Source organism: Callorhinchus milii, unplaced genomic scaffold, assembly GCF_018977255.1.
Source record: "Callorhinchus milii isolate IMCB2004 unplaced genomic scaffold, IMCB_Cmil_1.0 Scaffold6, whole genome shotgun sequence".
Taxonomy (NCBI): domain Eukaryota; kingdom Metazoa; phylum Chordata; class Chondrichthyes; order Chimaeriformes; family Callorhinchidae; genus Callorhinchus; species Callorhinchus milii.
In genome coordinates, this window is record NW_024704747.1 from 18,087,302 (window position 1) to 18,103,225 (window position 15,924).

Genomic DNA, 15,924 nt, shown 5'->3' on the forward strand with positions numbered 1-15,924 from the left:
TCAATTCCAGGCAGGGCGAAACCTTGGGCAAGTTTCCTTACTCCACACGCCTAATAATAATCCCTCCAAAACCCAAAACAATAATAAATTGGTCATTTTCAATCTACGGCTGTTTGTGGGACATTGCTGTGCGCAATTGGCTGCCGCGTTCGCCCACAAATATACAGTCAATTCACTTTACAGTGTGTTCTGTGAAGCGCTTTGGGACGTCCTCCCGACGTGAAAAGCGCTATATCAAATGCAAGGTTTATTATTATTATTATTATTATTATTATCACTGAGGTCAGAGCATTGCTCCCAGCTTCTGATCCCATGCAGCTGATCCTAGTACTGCTTGTCCAGATTCATATCAAAGTGAAATGCCACAGAATATCTGGGGAACAGGGCGCCCTGAAAGGGTTGGGGAGTGTGAAGCTCTGTGTAGCAGTGTTTGCCCGTTCAAACGCCGTGGTGCAGAGAGAGTGACTCCTGGTCTCTTGTTTCTCTTTCAGAATGACGTCCCTGGTGAAATAGGTCGTAAAGGAGCCAAGGGTTACCGAGGCGGCGAGGGCTTGCCGGTAAGTATCTATACGTGGAGTCCAGTAAAATGGATCTGTGTTTAGATGTACCCAGACACAAGTTGCACAAGTGGGTTGAACACTTTCCCTATCAAGCATGAGATTCTGTTTGTATCAATGGGCTTTTCTGGTCCCATTTGCTTAGAAGTCTTACTATTTTACATATGGTAAAATAGGGAGTGGCACCAGAGAGCCCTGGGTGATGAGGCTAAACAATTACCAAATATATTGTTGCCCGAGGCTCCCTCACTGGCATTACAACAACAACTTGGATTTATACAGCGCCCTCCACGCCAGGTAGCGTCTCAGAGCACTTTACAGTAACGGATCCCGGGACCGAGCCAGGGGGAAGGGGAGGAAGGTGATCAAAGGCGTGGTCGAAAAGAAAGGTCTTCAGCAGAGACCTGAAAATGGGAAGGAAGGGAGTGAGTGAGGAAGGCAGTTCCAAAGCCTCGGGGCATAGTGCCTGAAGGCTGCCGAGGGTGGAGTGGAGGACTCGGGGGACGAAGAGGAGGCCAGACCCGGAGGAACAAAGGCATTACGTTGAGCAATGTTGTTTAGCAGTTCAACGTTGGGACTGGCATGGAAGATGCAAAGTACAATATCCTGCAGGGTGAGGATCAGTGAGCGGCTGATCACAGCAGTTTTCCATGTCAGATTTCAGACTCGCACAGCACCAGCTTTACAGTGTGGGGTGGGGGATAGAGGTGGCAGTTGACCCATTGTGTCTGTGCTATTGCCCTGTGCCCCATTTGAGCTCTCCACTCTAATCCCATTGCCCTGCTTTTTCCCCCATTCTGTTTACGCTGGTGCTTGATCCCCCACTGCATCTCTTTAAGTTCTTTCCCCCATTGTGACTGTGCAATTCGTCTCGTCGGGTTTGCTTGTTATTTAGTTTACATTATTGCTGTGTTCCAGTAAATTTTATAGACTGTTTAAGCCTGCGGGGTCAGGAGTACAAGCACAATGTGCTGCGATTGCTGTTTAAGATGGTTCATGAAACTCACACTCATTACCTAATATAAAAGGTAGAGAGCAGAAAAAAAGGACTTCTCAGCCACATTTTACAGAAGTTTACTCCCACCGTTTTTCTGTTAAGCTGTTCAGAAAGATTTATAAAATGATAGGATAGAGAAGGAAAAAAATCCCTAAGATGTTATGTTTTCCTTCAAGGCTGACTAGCAGTTAGATAAGTAACAAGACTGAGGTGGAAACATTTTCTTTGGATGACTCCGCTTCCAGACATGTTCTTAAACCTCAGCTGTATTCACATTATTTACATACCTTTCAAGCTTGTTTTATATGAAAAAACTGCAAGATCTCCCTGACATATTAGGCTGTTTCCCTATCTCTCCCCCACAGTTAACATCTGCAGGACCACAGCCATGTGAGTCATTCCACAAAGTATGACTGTACAGGGAAGCAATTGGGCTGAGACCACTTCAAACCTCTCCCAAATAATTTAGTCTGAACATGGTACAAGTGGTATCCATGTGTCTAAGCATTGCCAGCAGACTCATTTCAGTTAGATTAGGATGCACCAAGACATAGAACAAGAGGACACAGGGATATAGTTAGAAAGGGCAATTTCACAATAGATTAAACAACTGGAACAGGCTACCAGGTGTTAGAAACTATGATGGGATGATGGAAGGGTGGATATTCTGGGAGAATGTGATCAGATGAAAAAATCAGTCTTGTGACATGGTGTACGGAATTGTCAGATGTACCGTCCTTCGGATCAGAAGTTAAACTGAGGACCTGTCTGTCTGTTCAGGCAGAAGTTAAAGATCCCATGGCTCTATTCAAAATGAGAAAGGGTTTTTTCCTACAACCCCCCCAGATAACATTGAACTTTCACTTCACGACTGCTTGTGGGACATTGCTACAAATTCACAGTCGCTACACTTTGCAGTAAAAAATCCTGTGAAGTGCTTGGAGTCGTTTCGACGTAGTGTGAAGGCAAAGATTATTACATTTATTATAAATCAAATCAGAAAGCTTGGCCATCGGTGAAGTTAGTCGGAGGGGAGGGGGCAAGCAGAGGGTCCCATTCTCCAGTTTACACCATGTTACAATATTGTAAATGTTCCAGTAGATGACATGGGCTTTGTGGTTTAACACTTTTGTGAATGAGCTGATTCTCATTGGCTATAATGCATTTCCAGGGACCTCCGGGATCTATTGGGATACCAGGACCCAGTGTAAGTACACCGTGAATGTTTACAGCATCAAATATACTCACCCGATCGAGGAAATCTTGTAACTATTTGCCCGAAACAGAAAGTTCAAGGTGTAAGATAATTCTCTGAAATCTTTTATAGGAATGTGAAATATTGGATATTATCATGCGGATGTGCTGTAAGTATTCAGCTTTTCTTTTGAAACCAAGAAATGTTTTAAGTCAGTTCAGTGTTATTAGTTTAACTCCAGTGTTGTTGAAGGAATCAAACAGAACTACAAATTGCACTTGTATTGCACCTTTCACATTTGGAGAACTTTGTCAAGTGCTTTGCAGAAGCCCAGTCTCCGAAGGTAGGTAGGTAGGGGTTGGGAGGGATGGCCTAGTGGACAAAAGTGCAGTTAGAAAATGCTAATGTATTCAAACACTTGACTGATTTTTTTTAATGTTTTTAATATCACTTTACCATTTATGTTCTTGTAATGTCCCCCGCAGCTTGTCAGCACAATAAGCAGATTCCTCAAATATTACAAAACAACAGCTCGTGTTTGTATAGAATCACGTAGAATAAAATCTCAGGGCGCTTTGCAAAGGCGCGGCTGGACACTGAGTAAAGTGAGAGGGGAGAGGAAGAAGAGTGGAAGGTGAGGTCACCACAGGTGTGGTCGAAGAGGAAGATTTTAAATCGGGGCTTGAAGACGGATTGAGATGGCGGTGAGACAGAGGGGCCGAGGGAGAGAGTTCCAGAAGTTGGGGGGGTGGGGGGGGGGGATGGGGGAAAGGGTGGAATCGGAAAGCTCAACCACCGGTGATAGATAGCAGAGAGCCCGAGTTAGGGGGAGGGGGCGAGCAGAGGAACAGGGTTGCACTCCCACTCTTCCCATGTTCACTTGCCCTGTTCAACCAGTTTGCCAGACAAAATGGAAAGTGATTGCAGTGTTCTAACAAGATCCATGAACCAAGGTCACATGAAGAGGTCTTGATAATGAGAAGCTCAGATTTACATTCCTTATACCAAGACCATTGGTAGCTGTGAGATTCTCCTCACAGTCCCTGGATTTCTGTAGTGTCCCCGCTCCCCCCTCCTGTGTTATCACTGTTATGTTATTGGCCCAGGAATATCTTTTGAATCTTTGAAATCTTTCACCTTTGTATATTCAAAGCTTTGCTATGCCAATCGTAACAAAAAATATTCAGAGTGCAGCAAATTGGTTCGCGACCAAAAAAACAAAAAAAGTTGATCCTCGTTGGAGCAGAAAGCTGTTTTCTGGCATTTTGAGGACTACATTTCTTTTTTTTGCTGCTAAAGGAAGTGACTCTGACTTGTGCGTTTGTGATTGAAAATCCCAAACATTGTCAAAGTCTTTGACCTCAGTACTCTATGCCTCTCTTCTGATACAATGCAATTTCATGCTCTGCTTTCACTGAGAATTGCATAGAATCTGCAACACTCAAACTGACCTAATTAGATCTAACTATTCCCTTTTTCGTGTATACATATTTCTGCTGATTTGTTTTAATAAGAAAATTAAAAAATGAAACAAAACAGAAGGAAATATTGTGCTAATTGTGTTTTTACTTTCTTTCCTTCGTTAAATAGCGTGCTGTGGTGAGTAGAGCCAATATTTATTTGCTAAAGCTGGGTTACTATTGGCTGTTGTATGGTTCTCTCTGTTGGTATCAATCTCCATCTTTAACATGTTTACTTTAATATGTAAAGATTGTTGACCCAAAGGATAGTTGCCCATTTTTCAGTATATTATACTGTAGATTCACAGATTCAAGGAAGGATCCCATTAACTTGATAGAACCGACTTTAACACTTTCTAGCCCAAATCTCCCAGGCAAACAGCAGAACGATATAAATGACACAATTGAACCCATATTCCCTTAAATCCTGTAATTTGCAGTGATTATCATGAATGTTGCTGCATGAACAAATCTGGTTTATTTTCCCCTGTCCAAAAATAAATGCCTGGAACAGTTCATTGAAACTGTGCTCCTGCTGCATTGTCTATTAACCTTTCTTTTCGACCGCGCCTTTGGTCACCTCCCTCCCCCTGGCTCAGTCCCGGGATCCGTTACTGTAAAGCGCTCTGAGACGCCGTCCGGCGTGGAGGGCGCTATATAAATCCAAGTTGTTGTTCTTCATGCTGAAGCTGACATTTTGCTAGCCAGTGAGCAGTCCTTGCTTGCTTTCAAAGTGGACGGAACTGTTGCCACAATGTGAGAGAATTCAGAAAGTGGGACTACAATCATGGCTGCCTTACCATGTGTCCTCACCATTCTGAGCAATGCAGAGGCACTACAATGCACCATCTGAACCTGAGGTTCCACTGGGCTCCATAGTCTGACTCCTGCAAATTGGGGAATAATAGTAGCTAGCTCTACAATGCAATGATTAAAGAAGCCATGTAGACCAGCACAACTTGTATGGTTTAATGAAGTTTGAATGTATTTCCAGATAGAATATTGGGAGTCTTTAGCCTTGTGTTGTACCACTCAATGGGTAGCATCTCTGAACACAAGGACTCTCACAGAACCCATTGACTGGCTTTGACTTGGTTAGTCTAAAGCTCCAGCTTAACTTTGCAGTCAATAACAAAAATAAGAGCAGACAGTATCCTGTGTAGGATTATTGAGAACTGTTCTTATTTTCAGAGTGCAAGTGCGGACCCATTGACCTCCTGTTTATAGTGGACAGCTCGGAGAGTATTGGTGCAGCCAACTTCCGCTTGGCCAAGCAGTTTATAATCACAGTGATTGAAAGGCTGAGCAAGGATGAAAAGCTCAAGGTGAGACTGAGCAGTCAGTCATCTGGAACTGATGTACCAAAGGGAAGGCTCATTGACTCACTATTAGACTTCACTCAGTAAAAATGCAATAACTATTGGACTATTAGTCACTGAGACTTCCCCACATCCACCGCTCCCTCCTCACCACTATAGGTGACAAAGCCTACTACACCCCTAACCTCTGGACTCTCTACCTCTTCATCTCTCTCTTCTTTACCTGTCTTTAAACCTGCCTAAAAAACTATCTTTCAACATGCTTACAGTGACCTCCCACTTTTCCCTCTCCCCCATCTCCCTCGCTTGGGGTCAAACCCTGTCTTTAATTAATGGAGAAATTCCACCCAATCCAGATTTCCACTATTTATGTATAATTCCAGACCATCCAGAAGCTGACAAATTGTTGAATTCAATCTTATACTTGTAGCAGTTTTTCTGGCATTCTTTCAAGACCTACAGTATTGTGGAAGGTGTTGACTACTTTCCTTCTTTGTCTTTGTAGTTTGATGGCAAGGAGTCCAATGTTGGAGTTGTCCAGTACAGTCATCAAGGAACTGAAGAGCTGGTTTCTATGAAAAGTCAAAACATTAATTCATTAACAGAACTGAAAAGGTCCACCATGACTGGTTATATTTCTTTATTTGTAATGCCATAGTGCAAATATGTTATGTTTTCTCCCTCCTCTCCCTCTCTCTCCCTACCTTCAAAATGATATTGATGTGTTGGGAAAGAGTTCAGAACATTTCAGATCAATACTTTAGGATGCACTAAACAGTAGAAAAAGAGGACATAGGTTTATAGTTTCAAAAGGTAATTTCAGGACAGCTACCAGGAAGTTTCCTTTAACCAAAGGGTAATGAATAACTAGAGCAGGTTGGTAGGAAGAGTGGCTAAGGTCCAAGACTGAAAAAAANCTCATTTAAAGAACAGCTTAATGCTATGATGGGAGGATTGTATTCTTGAAGGATGAGATCAGATGGGTCGAAGGGCCTTCTTTAACCAATCTTGTGATGTTTTGTGAGAGGCAAGGACTTGGAGCTCAAAATTACGAGGAGGAGGTTCGTAGAACTGCTTATTCTCATTGGGAATAGGATCCAGAGGGCTAGAGTTTTTCATGGTCTTAGCGGTAAGACCCTTCACAATTTTGGAAAACTCTAAAACAATCCATATTGATTGGAAAGCCACATTTTCCGCAGGTCTTAGAACAGAATGAGGGGAAAACAACTTTTCATATTAAGACTAAATTTGAGAATTTTCCAAATTTGAGAGTTGCTCAGTTAGTAGCACTCTTGCCCCTGAGACAGGAGATTATGGGTTCAAACCCCACATTGGGACTTCCAGCTAATCGTCTACGCTGACATTTCAATGCAGTCCTGGGGGGTGCGCTGTATTATCAGGGGTACCGTCCTTCAGATAAGGCATTAAACTGAGGTCCCTTGTGCCTGTTCAAGTAGTTGGGGAAGGGAGTTTTTCCAGGTGTCCTGACCAACAACTAACCTCAATAAAATCGGTCAGTCACTTTAACGCTGCTTGTAGGCCATCACTGTGCCCCAATTGGCTGCCACATATGGCTACAAAATGCACAAAGTCACTAAAACAAAAAAAATTACATTTGTATAATGCCTTTCACTTCAGGAGGACTAAATGTTAGCCCATCTTAAAACTTACTTATTTGAATACGCTTTGAGTCATCTCCTCCCCCCACTCTCTTTAGCTGCCTCCTCTCGGCTCAGGTGTTCAGCCACGTGTGTGAAACACTTTGAGATGTACTTCCATCATGAAAGGCACAATCTAACTATATATTGTGCTTTACAATAAATCCTTAAATCCTGTGAAGCACTTTGAAACATCGTGACATGAAACTATAACAAACGCAGTTTTTTTAAGACAACAGTCGTAAGACAGAGACTGAGAAATCTTAACCCTTGTAATGGCTGGGAGAGGCACATGCAGCTGTGAGAATATTTAGACTGAGCACAACGAAATGAATAAGGACCTTTAAAAATGACAGTAACAATAACACTTTTTTTTCAGTGCCATCAAGAACCTGAGGTGGATTGCTGGCGGAACTTACACAGGAACAGCATTAGACTGGTCAAAGACAGCATTCGGGGGTGGCCTTGATAAAGTAAAGGTTGTTCTGGTGTTGACAGATGGACGGTCAGAAATCTACCGAGATCCCATACCACTATCAGCCCTCTGTGGTTCAAACACCAACGTACGAGTCCTTTACAGTTCTTGATTGTGATGTACATGATCAGCTTCAGTTTCAATTTGTTTTAAAGGGAAGAGTCCCACTGGGCGAGATTTGCAATATTTCTAATAGATTTTACTGTGACAATTCTCACCTCAAATGAGTGGGGAAATGTGACTTATTTCAATCCATTCCTGAAGATTCCTAACAAAAACAGAAGTTGCTGGGAACCCTCAGCATCTATGGCGAAAGAAAAATGAGTCAACATTTCAGGTCCACGACCCTTTGACAGTTCTGACGAAGGGTCGTTGATCCGAAATGTTGACTCACTTTTCTTTCTCCATAGATGCTGCCTGACCTGCTGAATGTTCCCAGTGACTTCTGTTTTTGTTTCAGATTTCCAACATCTGGAGTCCTGTAGCTCAGTGGTTAGAGCACTCGCTTTGCAAGAGAGAGACCTGAGTTCAATTCCAGGCAGGGCGAAACCTTGGGCAAGTTTCTTACTCCACACGCCTAATAATCCTCCAAAAACAATAATAAAAATTGGTCATTTTCAATCTACGATTGTTTGTGGCACATTGCTGTGCGCAATTGGCTGCCGCGTTCGCCCACAAATATACAGTCAATTAACTTTACAGTGTGTTCTGTGAAGCGCTTTGGGACGTCCTCCCGACGTGAAAAGCTCTATATCAAATGCAAGGATTATTATTATTATCTGCAGTATTTTGCGTTTTGTTTATACTAAAGATTTCTAGATTATCTTTGGAGCAGACATCCCGCCCTCCCAAGTCCTACTCACAACTTTTTTTTTTTTTTTTAAAATCACCATTGTCTTCCCAGTATCTTGTTTCTCCGCGAGCTTATGTCTCCTATCTTTGATCGGCTCCACTGGCTCCCCAACCCCCAGAGAATCAAGTTCAAGATCCTCATCCTCACTTTTAAATCCCTCCACAGTCTTGCCCCAACCTACCTCCGTGACCCTCTAAACCTCTACAAACCTACCCACTCTCTCTGCTCAGCAGGCACTGACCTACTTCATGACCCCCGCCTGCCTTCCCACCATCGCCAGTTGGGCTTTCAGCCTTTCTGTCCCTTCACCTCGCCCCTTCCCTTGCCTTCTTGAATATCCATCTCAAGACCGTCCTCTTTGACTGTGCTTTCAGTCATCTTCCTTGGCCCTCAGTCACTCTTGGCCCTCACCCTCCCACCCTCCAAAATCCAGTCCTCAGCTTGAACGCAAACCCTTGACTGCCCAGCACCTTGGGGAAGTCTTCCCAATATGAAAGGTTCCAAGTAAATGCAATTTGATGTTCTTGTAGTCATATTACTTTCACTTCACATTTGGATGTGGTTTTAGAGATGGTTTTGATTCTGGATTTGGAAAATTTGAGCTCCACTTGAACACAGATGTCTTCAAATCAGGTGCAGCATCGGAACAGAGAAATGCCTGCTCCCTCACTCAGGCCTCCTAAGACCAATTGTAGAAGAGAAATGGGGATTACATATTCGTGTGGAGTCCTGTAGCTCAGTGGTTAGAGCACTTGCCTCGCAAGCAAGAGACCTGGGTTCGATTCTCGGCAGGGCGAAATGTTGAGCAAGTTTCCTTACTCCACACGCCTTTGTTTACCTAACACTAAGTAGAAACCCAATTAGTCAATTGTCGGATCGCTTTTCCGGGGATCACAATCCTTCAAAACAAAATAATAATTTGGTCACTCAATCCACGACTGTTTGTAGGACACTGCTGTGCGCAATGGGCTGCTGCTTTTCACCCACAAGTATACAGTCAATTCACTTTACAGTATACTCTGTGAAGTGCTTTGAGACGTCTAGAAAACGTGAAAAAAGCGCTATATCAAATGCAAGGATTATTATTACAGATTTAATATCATGGCAGAGCAGGCTCGCTCAATGGCCCACTTCTCTCCTTTCCTATGGTTCTATCTGCTGCCGTGTCTGAGATCAGCTAACTTCATACAGAGTTGTAATTTAACCGGTGATCTTCTGACCAAAATGGCCTTGTGCTACACAGTCTACCTGTCTGTACCCTTTATACAACTGACTTTTCATTTGAGCCATGAGCTGACCTATTAGTTCAATCTTACACCGAGCACCCAATGGATCTCGTCTCCTCTAACAGGTGGTCGCAATTGGTGTGGATGATATTTTCAAGACTGAAGCAGCCTCTGAAAACTTGGGGCAAATCGCTTGCTCCAGTGGACCATCCCCTGGGCTCAACTTGAAGCGAACTAACTTCCTGGAACTTCTAGAGGATTCTTTCCTCGAAACTGTGACTTCATTCATCTGCAAAGGTACTTGGGGAGAAGTGGAGTAATAGTCCGCTTAGGAGCTGAGAGCCCATTGCTTCATGTAAATAAAGGCTGTCACACTGCAGGGTCCTGGGTCTGAAAATGGTGATAACAGATAGCAGTGCCATATACACAATGCACAGGCCTCTCCCTGTGCTGAAATGTTTTTATATGTGTCAGCCTGGTTCAGTTGATAGCACTTTTGCCACTGAATCAGAAGTATGTGAGTTCACGTCCAACATCATAATCTAGGCTGATGTTCCAAAGCAGTGCTGGCGGTGAGGTGGGGGGGGAGGGGCGAGGGGTGGTCTGCATTGTTGAAAGTGCCGTCCTTTGGATGAGACTTTAAACCAAGGTCTCTTCCACCTGTTCAAGATGCCATGGCACTATTTGGAAATGGTGAAAAAGTTTCTTCCAGTGTTCAGGCCAACAGTCACCTCAGATAAAACTGGTAACTGACATCATGGCTGTTCCTTGGACACTGCTTCGGTGCAAATTGGCTGCCTCATTAGCTTGCAAAATAAACACTTTACAGTATATCCTGTGAAACATTCTGAGATGTCCTCCCAATGTGAAGGACTCTATACCAAATCCAAGGATTATTATTAATATATAGAAGAAATGTTGTCAATCTTGTGATAAAGTGTTAAACTGTTCTCATGGATGTATTAATTAGTTTAAACCAATCCTGTTAGGCATTTTTAATATGTACATCTTTCTCTTTTACAGAAAAGAAATGCCCAGATTACTCGTGCCCCAGTAAGTAACATTCTTTCTCCTGTCATTCTTTATCGGAAACCAAACGCAGAGTCTTTGAAAGAAAAGAAAAAGTCAGCAGTCACCATCAATGGAGTTGGAATTTCCCATTTTGTTTAGATGCAAAGAGATATTTGGGTCTTGCCTTCTCTTTCCCTCACCCTCCTCACCCACTTCCCCACCCATCTGAAGGTGCTGACTCAGACTGAGATACAATACTATAATAATTCTACCCTCCCACTCACATTACCTAAAAACATGGCCATTCTTCAGTTGTGATTATGGTGACAACAGAGCCAGGCATGCTATACACATGCACTCTCCAGTAATGTCTATGATTACAGTGGTGAGACATCACCTTGTTGACGAGTATCAACAAGATAATAATAATCCCTCCAAAAAAAACCAAAAACAATAATAAAAAAAAAATTGGTCATTTTCAATCTACAACTGTTTGTGGGACATTGCTGTGCGCAATTGGCTGCCGCGTTCGCCCACAAATATACAGTCAATTCACTTTACAGTGTGTTCTGTGAAGCGCTTTGGGACGTCCTCCCGACGTGAAAAGCGCTATATCAAATGCAAGGATTATTATTATTATTATTATTATAATGGTCACTGGAGGTGAAATCCTCTCTGATATTGCCCCCCCCCCCTCCACAGCTCAGGGATGGTAAGACCAACTGTGTTGTCCTCCGTCAACAACAACAACAATTTGGATTTATACAGTGCCCTCCACGCCGGATGGCGTCTCAGAGCCCTTCACATTAACAGATCCTGGGGCCGAGCGAGGGGGAGGAAGGTGACCAAAGGCGCGGTCGAAAAGAAAGGTCTTCAGCCGAGACCTGAAAATAGGAAGAGGGGGCGAGGCGAAGGGAGTGAGGAAGGGAGTTCCAGAGCCTCGGGACATAGTGGCTGAAGGCACGGCCGCCGAGGGGGGGAGTGGAGGACTCGGGGGATAAGGAGGAGGCCATTCCGGGTGGAACGAAGGCAACCGGCACTGTTTTGAGGAGAGAGGAGGTGGGAGCGGTAGGCGGGTACAGAGGAGTGAAGGGATTTGAAGACAATGGTGAGGATCTTGGAAGTCGAATGAGACATTAAACTGAGGTCCTTCTACCGGTTCAAGTGGATGTTACAGATCCCATGGCACCATTTGAAAAGAGAAGGGAATTGCTCTCGGTTTCTGGCCAACAATCCCCCAAACTTATTCTTGGCTGTTTGTGGGACATTGGTGTGTGCAACTGGCTGCCATGATTGGCCCACAAAATACACAGTTAATCCACTTTACAGTATATCCTGTGAAGCGCTTTGAGATGTCTCGACGACATGATAAAGTGCTACCTCAAATGCAAAGATTATTATTAGTAGCAGTAATGCCCATGGCTGAGATCAGCTAACAGAGGAAGATTTGCACCTATGAGCTCCTTGCCTCCTGTCTTACACTGATGTCATGCCAGACGGGGTAAACTTTACCCACTGAGTCACTCATCGCCTGCCAATGATCACTTGTGGAATGTTGTAGAGAAAANGAATAGATTTGAGGACAAACAATACTGATAACACCGGATAACAGAGAAATCAACATCTGGAGTCGAAGGAAACTTTCTTAAATAAACAATGGATTGGGATCTTTTTCCTCAGCTTGGGATGTTCTCTGTTGTCTTCAAATGCATTGTCAAATCCAACAGGAAGGGAGTGTCCTGCTAGCAATCCTTGAGATAAAATTGGTTCATGGTTGTTTACATTAAATCCCGTGAACAGCTTTGAGATATCCTACTGACCTGAAAGGCACTATATCAAATGCAAGGATTACTGTTAATATTACATTGCTGTTCACAGTTTGGCTGCTGCATTTGCCTAAAATACGCAACCACCTGTGAAGCACTTGGAGACATTTTGACGTTGTAGGCACTGTATCAAACACAGGGATTGTAAGCCAATTTTTGTATCGCACATTGTATTGTCTTATAATCCTTGCGTTTGATCCAGTGCATTTCACATTAGGAGGACATCGCAAAGCGCTTTACGCTGCTGGTTAGGGACCCAAGCTAGGGACCCTAAGGATGGAGTTTGGGGAGGGGGAAGGTGATCGAAAGCATGTTTAAAGTGGTAAGGCGTATTCATTTGTATTAGAAATTAACAGGGTCCATTGTTTCTCCACAGTCCAATTCAACTCCCAGGCGGACATCACCTTCCTGATGGACAGCTCCACGAGCGTGGGGAGCAGGAACTTCGAAACTACCAAGACATTAGTCAAGCGTCTCGCAGACCGTTTTTTAAAGGCCAAACAGCTGACTCCTAACGCGGTGCGACTGTCAGTGATTCAATATAGCACGCGCCCAAAGATCGAAGTAGATTTTTCCAGCGACTATAACGCCATAGCGAGGGCCATAGATAAGATGGCATTCATGAATAACGCCACAGACGTGGGGGGCGCATTGGAGCACACAATAAATATCTACAAGAACTCACTTAATAGAATGAAAGGATCCTCTTGTTTTCCGATGGCAGATCCCAGGGAGAGCTGGTCAACACGATCAAACAGCAGGTGCTTGCAGCAACACGTGAGGACATTGAACTGTACGTCATTGCCGTGGGAGAGCACGTCAACGAGGATAATCTTCGGATCCTGGTAACTGGAAAGTCGAACGTCTTTAATGTGGATTACAGCGCAAAGCATCTTTTCCGCGTGAAGGACTATGACTCTCTGCTGAAAGGTGTACTTTACCAGACCATTTCCAAGCATATGTCACGGGATTAATAATGCTTAGAAACTTCAATCCTTCAATCCTCTAAGCTCCTTCTTTTGTGCGCGTTTTCCCCTAAGAGGCTGTTCTCTTGGGAGCTGCAATGTTATAGGGTTATTTGCTTTTTTTTAGGATTTATATTTTTATAAAGAGAATCTGCTCATTGGGATTTTGCCCTCCATTCAATCGGCAGTCTCTTCCCCTCCAGGGCACCTCTACCTCCCTCCATATGTCCTCCTACAGCTAAGAGGATGTGTGAATAGATGGTATCTTCCACCCTCCTACTACTAGCATTGGTGCTACACAATTCTCTGTCTGTAGGAGGTGCACATTGTGCTGATGGTTAAAAGCGGTTATTTCTTCATTGAATCTTCCCATTTCTCATTACTAAATTTGCAGGAAACTCTTACTACCTTTACCAATCAACAGTAGATAGTCTCCCACTCCCCCCATCCCCTATTCTGTCTAACCAGTTTTAACCGCCAAAGACCAAAGGTATAACACATTCCAGGTCGGTAAACCACTTGTAGAACTGACCCTAAAGCTAAGAGTCCAGCGTGTGCATATGAAGCCACAATCAAACCAGAAACATTCACAGCTGAAACGCAACACCATTTTTAGCGAGGGATTTAAAAGGGCGTTGGCGATGTTCTCCTTTGTATCACAGTCAGTTCAGATGACTGGTAAATGGGCCCTGGACCCATGAATTTATCGTTGGCAGAGAAGATATGTGAATTTGCAACTTGCTCCCTCCTCACAGTCATCAGCTTGGAGAGTGGGTCACTGACCCTGAGTTCATCAGTGCAGGTTTAGCCCTCCAAAAGGAAAAGCAGGCCTTGAATTCTTTTGTGTGCCTTAAGCCCTGCGAGAGACCTTGTGCACTTGCTAAAGGCCGAGTGAATTCTTGTCATGTTGGGGATTAAAATTCATGTCAACTGTTGTTAGTGGAAATGGATTATCAGGCAGCGCTGAACTGTAAGTCTGTGACTAGGAAGAATGTTAAAACGAACATCTTACAGATATGCCAGCAGAATTTTGTTTTAATGCAGTGCCTTTAATACAGGTTTGAAAACAATTGAAAACTGCAGTGCTTACGACTTTTTAACCTTTTTTTTAAAATCAAAGGCTTCGAATAATGGCGATTGACGGGTTTGTCCCTCTGAAGTCACTGTGAGAAAGGGAGGTGTTCGCGAGGAAGGGAAAGTGGGTGTCAACACCACTCATAGCATCCGTGTTACCTCTGTCTCTTTTCAGGTGTAATGTTGGGGGTGGGGGTAGGCTGGAAATATAAGGGTGGGTGTTGTAGAAGGATGAGATCAGATGAGCTGAAGTTGTCTTTCTTATCTAAATCTATCTTGTGATCTTGAGATGATTAGAATGGAGTTTAAAAAAAATTCCAGACCTTCACCCACCTCCCCCACCCACACAGTTTTATTCAATGTTTAACCTCTGTGTTTGGTAAACTCATGGCTTTTCTCAATCTGCTCACCTGAAAAGGATAATTTTTACACGGAGGCAACTGCATGGAAATGGTGCTAGGGGCTTTTCTTGACATTGAGACCTAACTATTTGTATTAACACCTTTCAGAATTACCCTTTTGAAAAAAAACTTATGACGAAACAGGAAAATGTTTTTGAATGTGAATTAAAGTGCCTTTTAAAGAAAAGTTTACTGGTGCTATGATTATAAAAGTGACCGAAATAATGTGCAAAATACATAGCACATACTTGAAGATCTATCGATTGATATATGCCATTAAGAATGAGAAGCTGAAACAGATCATGGTCACTATAACTATGATGCTCACTCTATTTTAAACCTCCTGATCTCAGATTATGTCGGCTATTGTATTTTTGCAGAACCTGTAAAGTAAGTTGTTTTTTAATCTTATGTGGCCGGTCACATTTTCCATTACGCGGTTTGTAGATTGGAACATCAGCATTGATTAAAAGATTTTCACATTCACTCACAAAATGCCCTTCGCCTGAATCATTCCCACCTGACATTTTTAACTACTAGGAAATATGAACAAACACACTCTGCACTTTGTAACAAGTGTAACCCTTCACACTGTGTAGCTAGTACAACCCAAATAACCTGCTTGCTCCTCAATTGAAGCTGTCTACCCTAATCCCAATTCCCTGCTCTTCCCTGTACCCTCTAATACTCCTCCTCTACATGGTCTTACCTAATTCCCTTTTAAATGTCCCCAACCCTCTGCTCCAACAGCTACCTGGTAATTAATATATCAATCTGAAGAGAGACTGGCTAAGTTGGGACTTTAACAGAGCAGAGGAGAAAGAGAGGGATGTTTAAGAGACTGAAGGGGGATAGACATGGTAAATAGGAAAAAAACAATTTCCCTAAATTGGTGAATTTGTCTTGT

General features: G+C 43.3%; 1 protein-coding gene across 1 annotated transcript in view; it reads left to right on the plus strand.

Moving 5' to 3' along the window:
• LOC103182883 (collagen, type VI, alpha 1) overlaps positions 1–15,512 on the plus strand; it is a 55,120-nt gene extending 39,608 nt beyond the window's left edge. The window contains 11 exon segments of the mRNA XM_007900054.2: positions 492–557; positions 2,726–2,761; positions 2,882–2,918; positions 4,340–4,348; positions 5,401–5,534; positions 6,034–6,143; positions 7,566–7,749; positions 9,866–10,037; positions 10,764–10,793; positions 12,954–13,265; positions 13,268–15,512. Of these exon segments, the coding sequence (XP_007898245.2) occupies positions 492–557; positions 2,726–2,761; positions 2,882–2,918; positions 4,340–4,348; positions 5,401–5,534; positions 6,034–6,143; positions 7,566–7,749; positions 9,866–10,037; positions 10,764–10,793; positions 12,954–13,265; positions 13,268–13,551 (1,374 nt within the window). The 3' untranslated portion in view covers positions 13,552–15,512.
• The last annotated feature ends 412 nt before the right edge of the window (positions 15,513–15,924 follow it).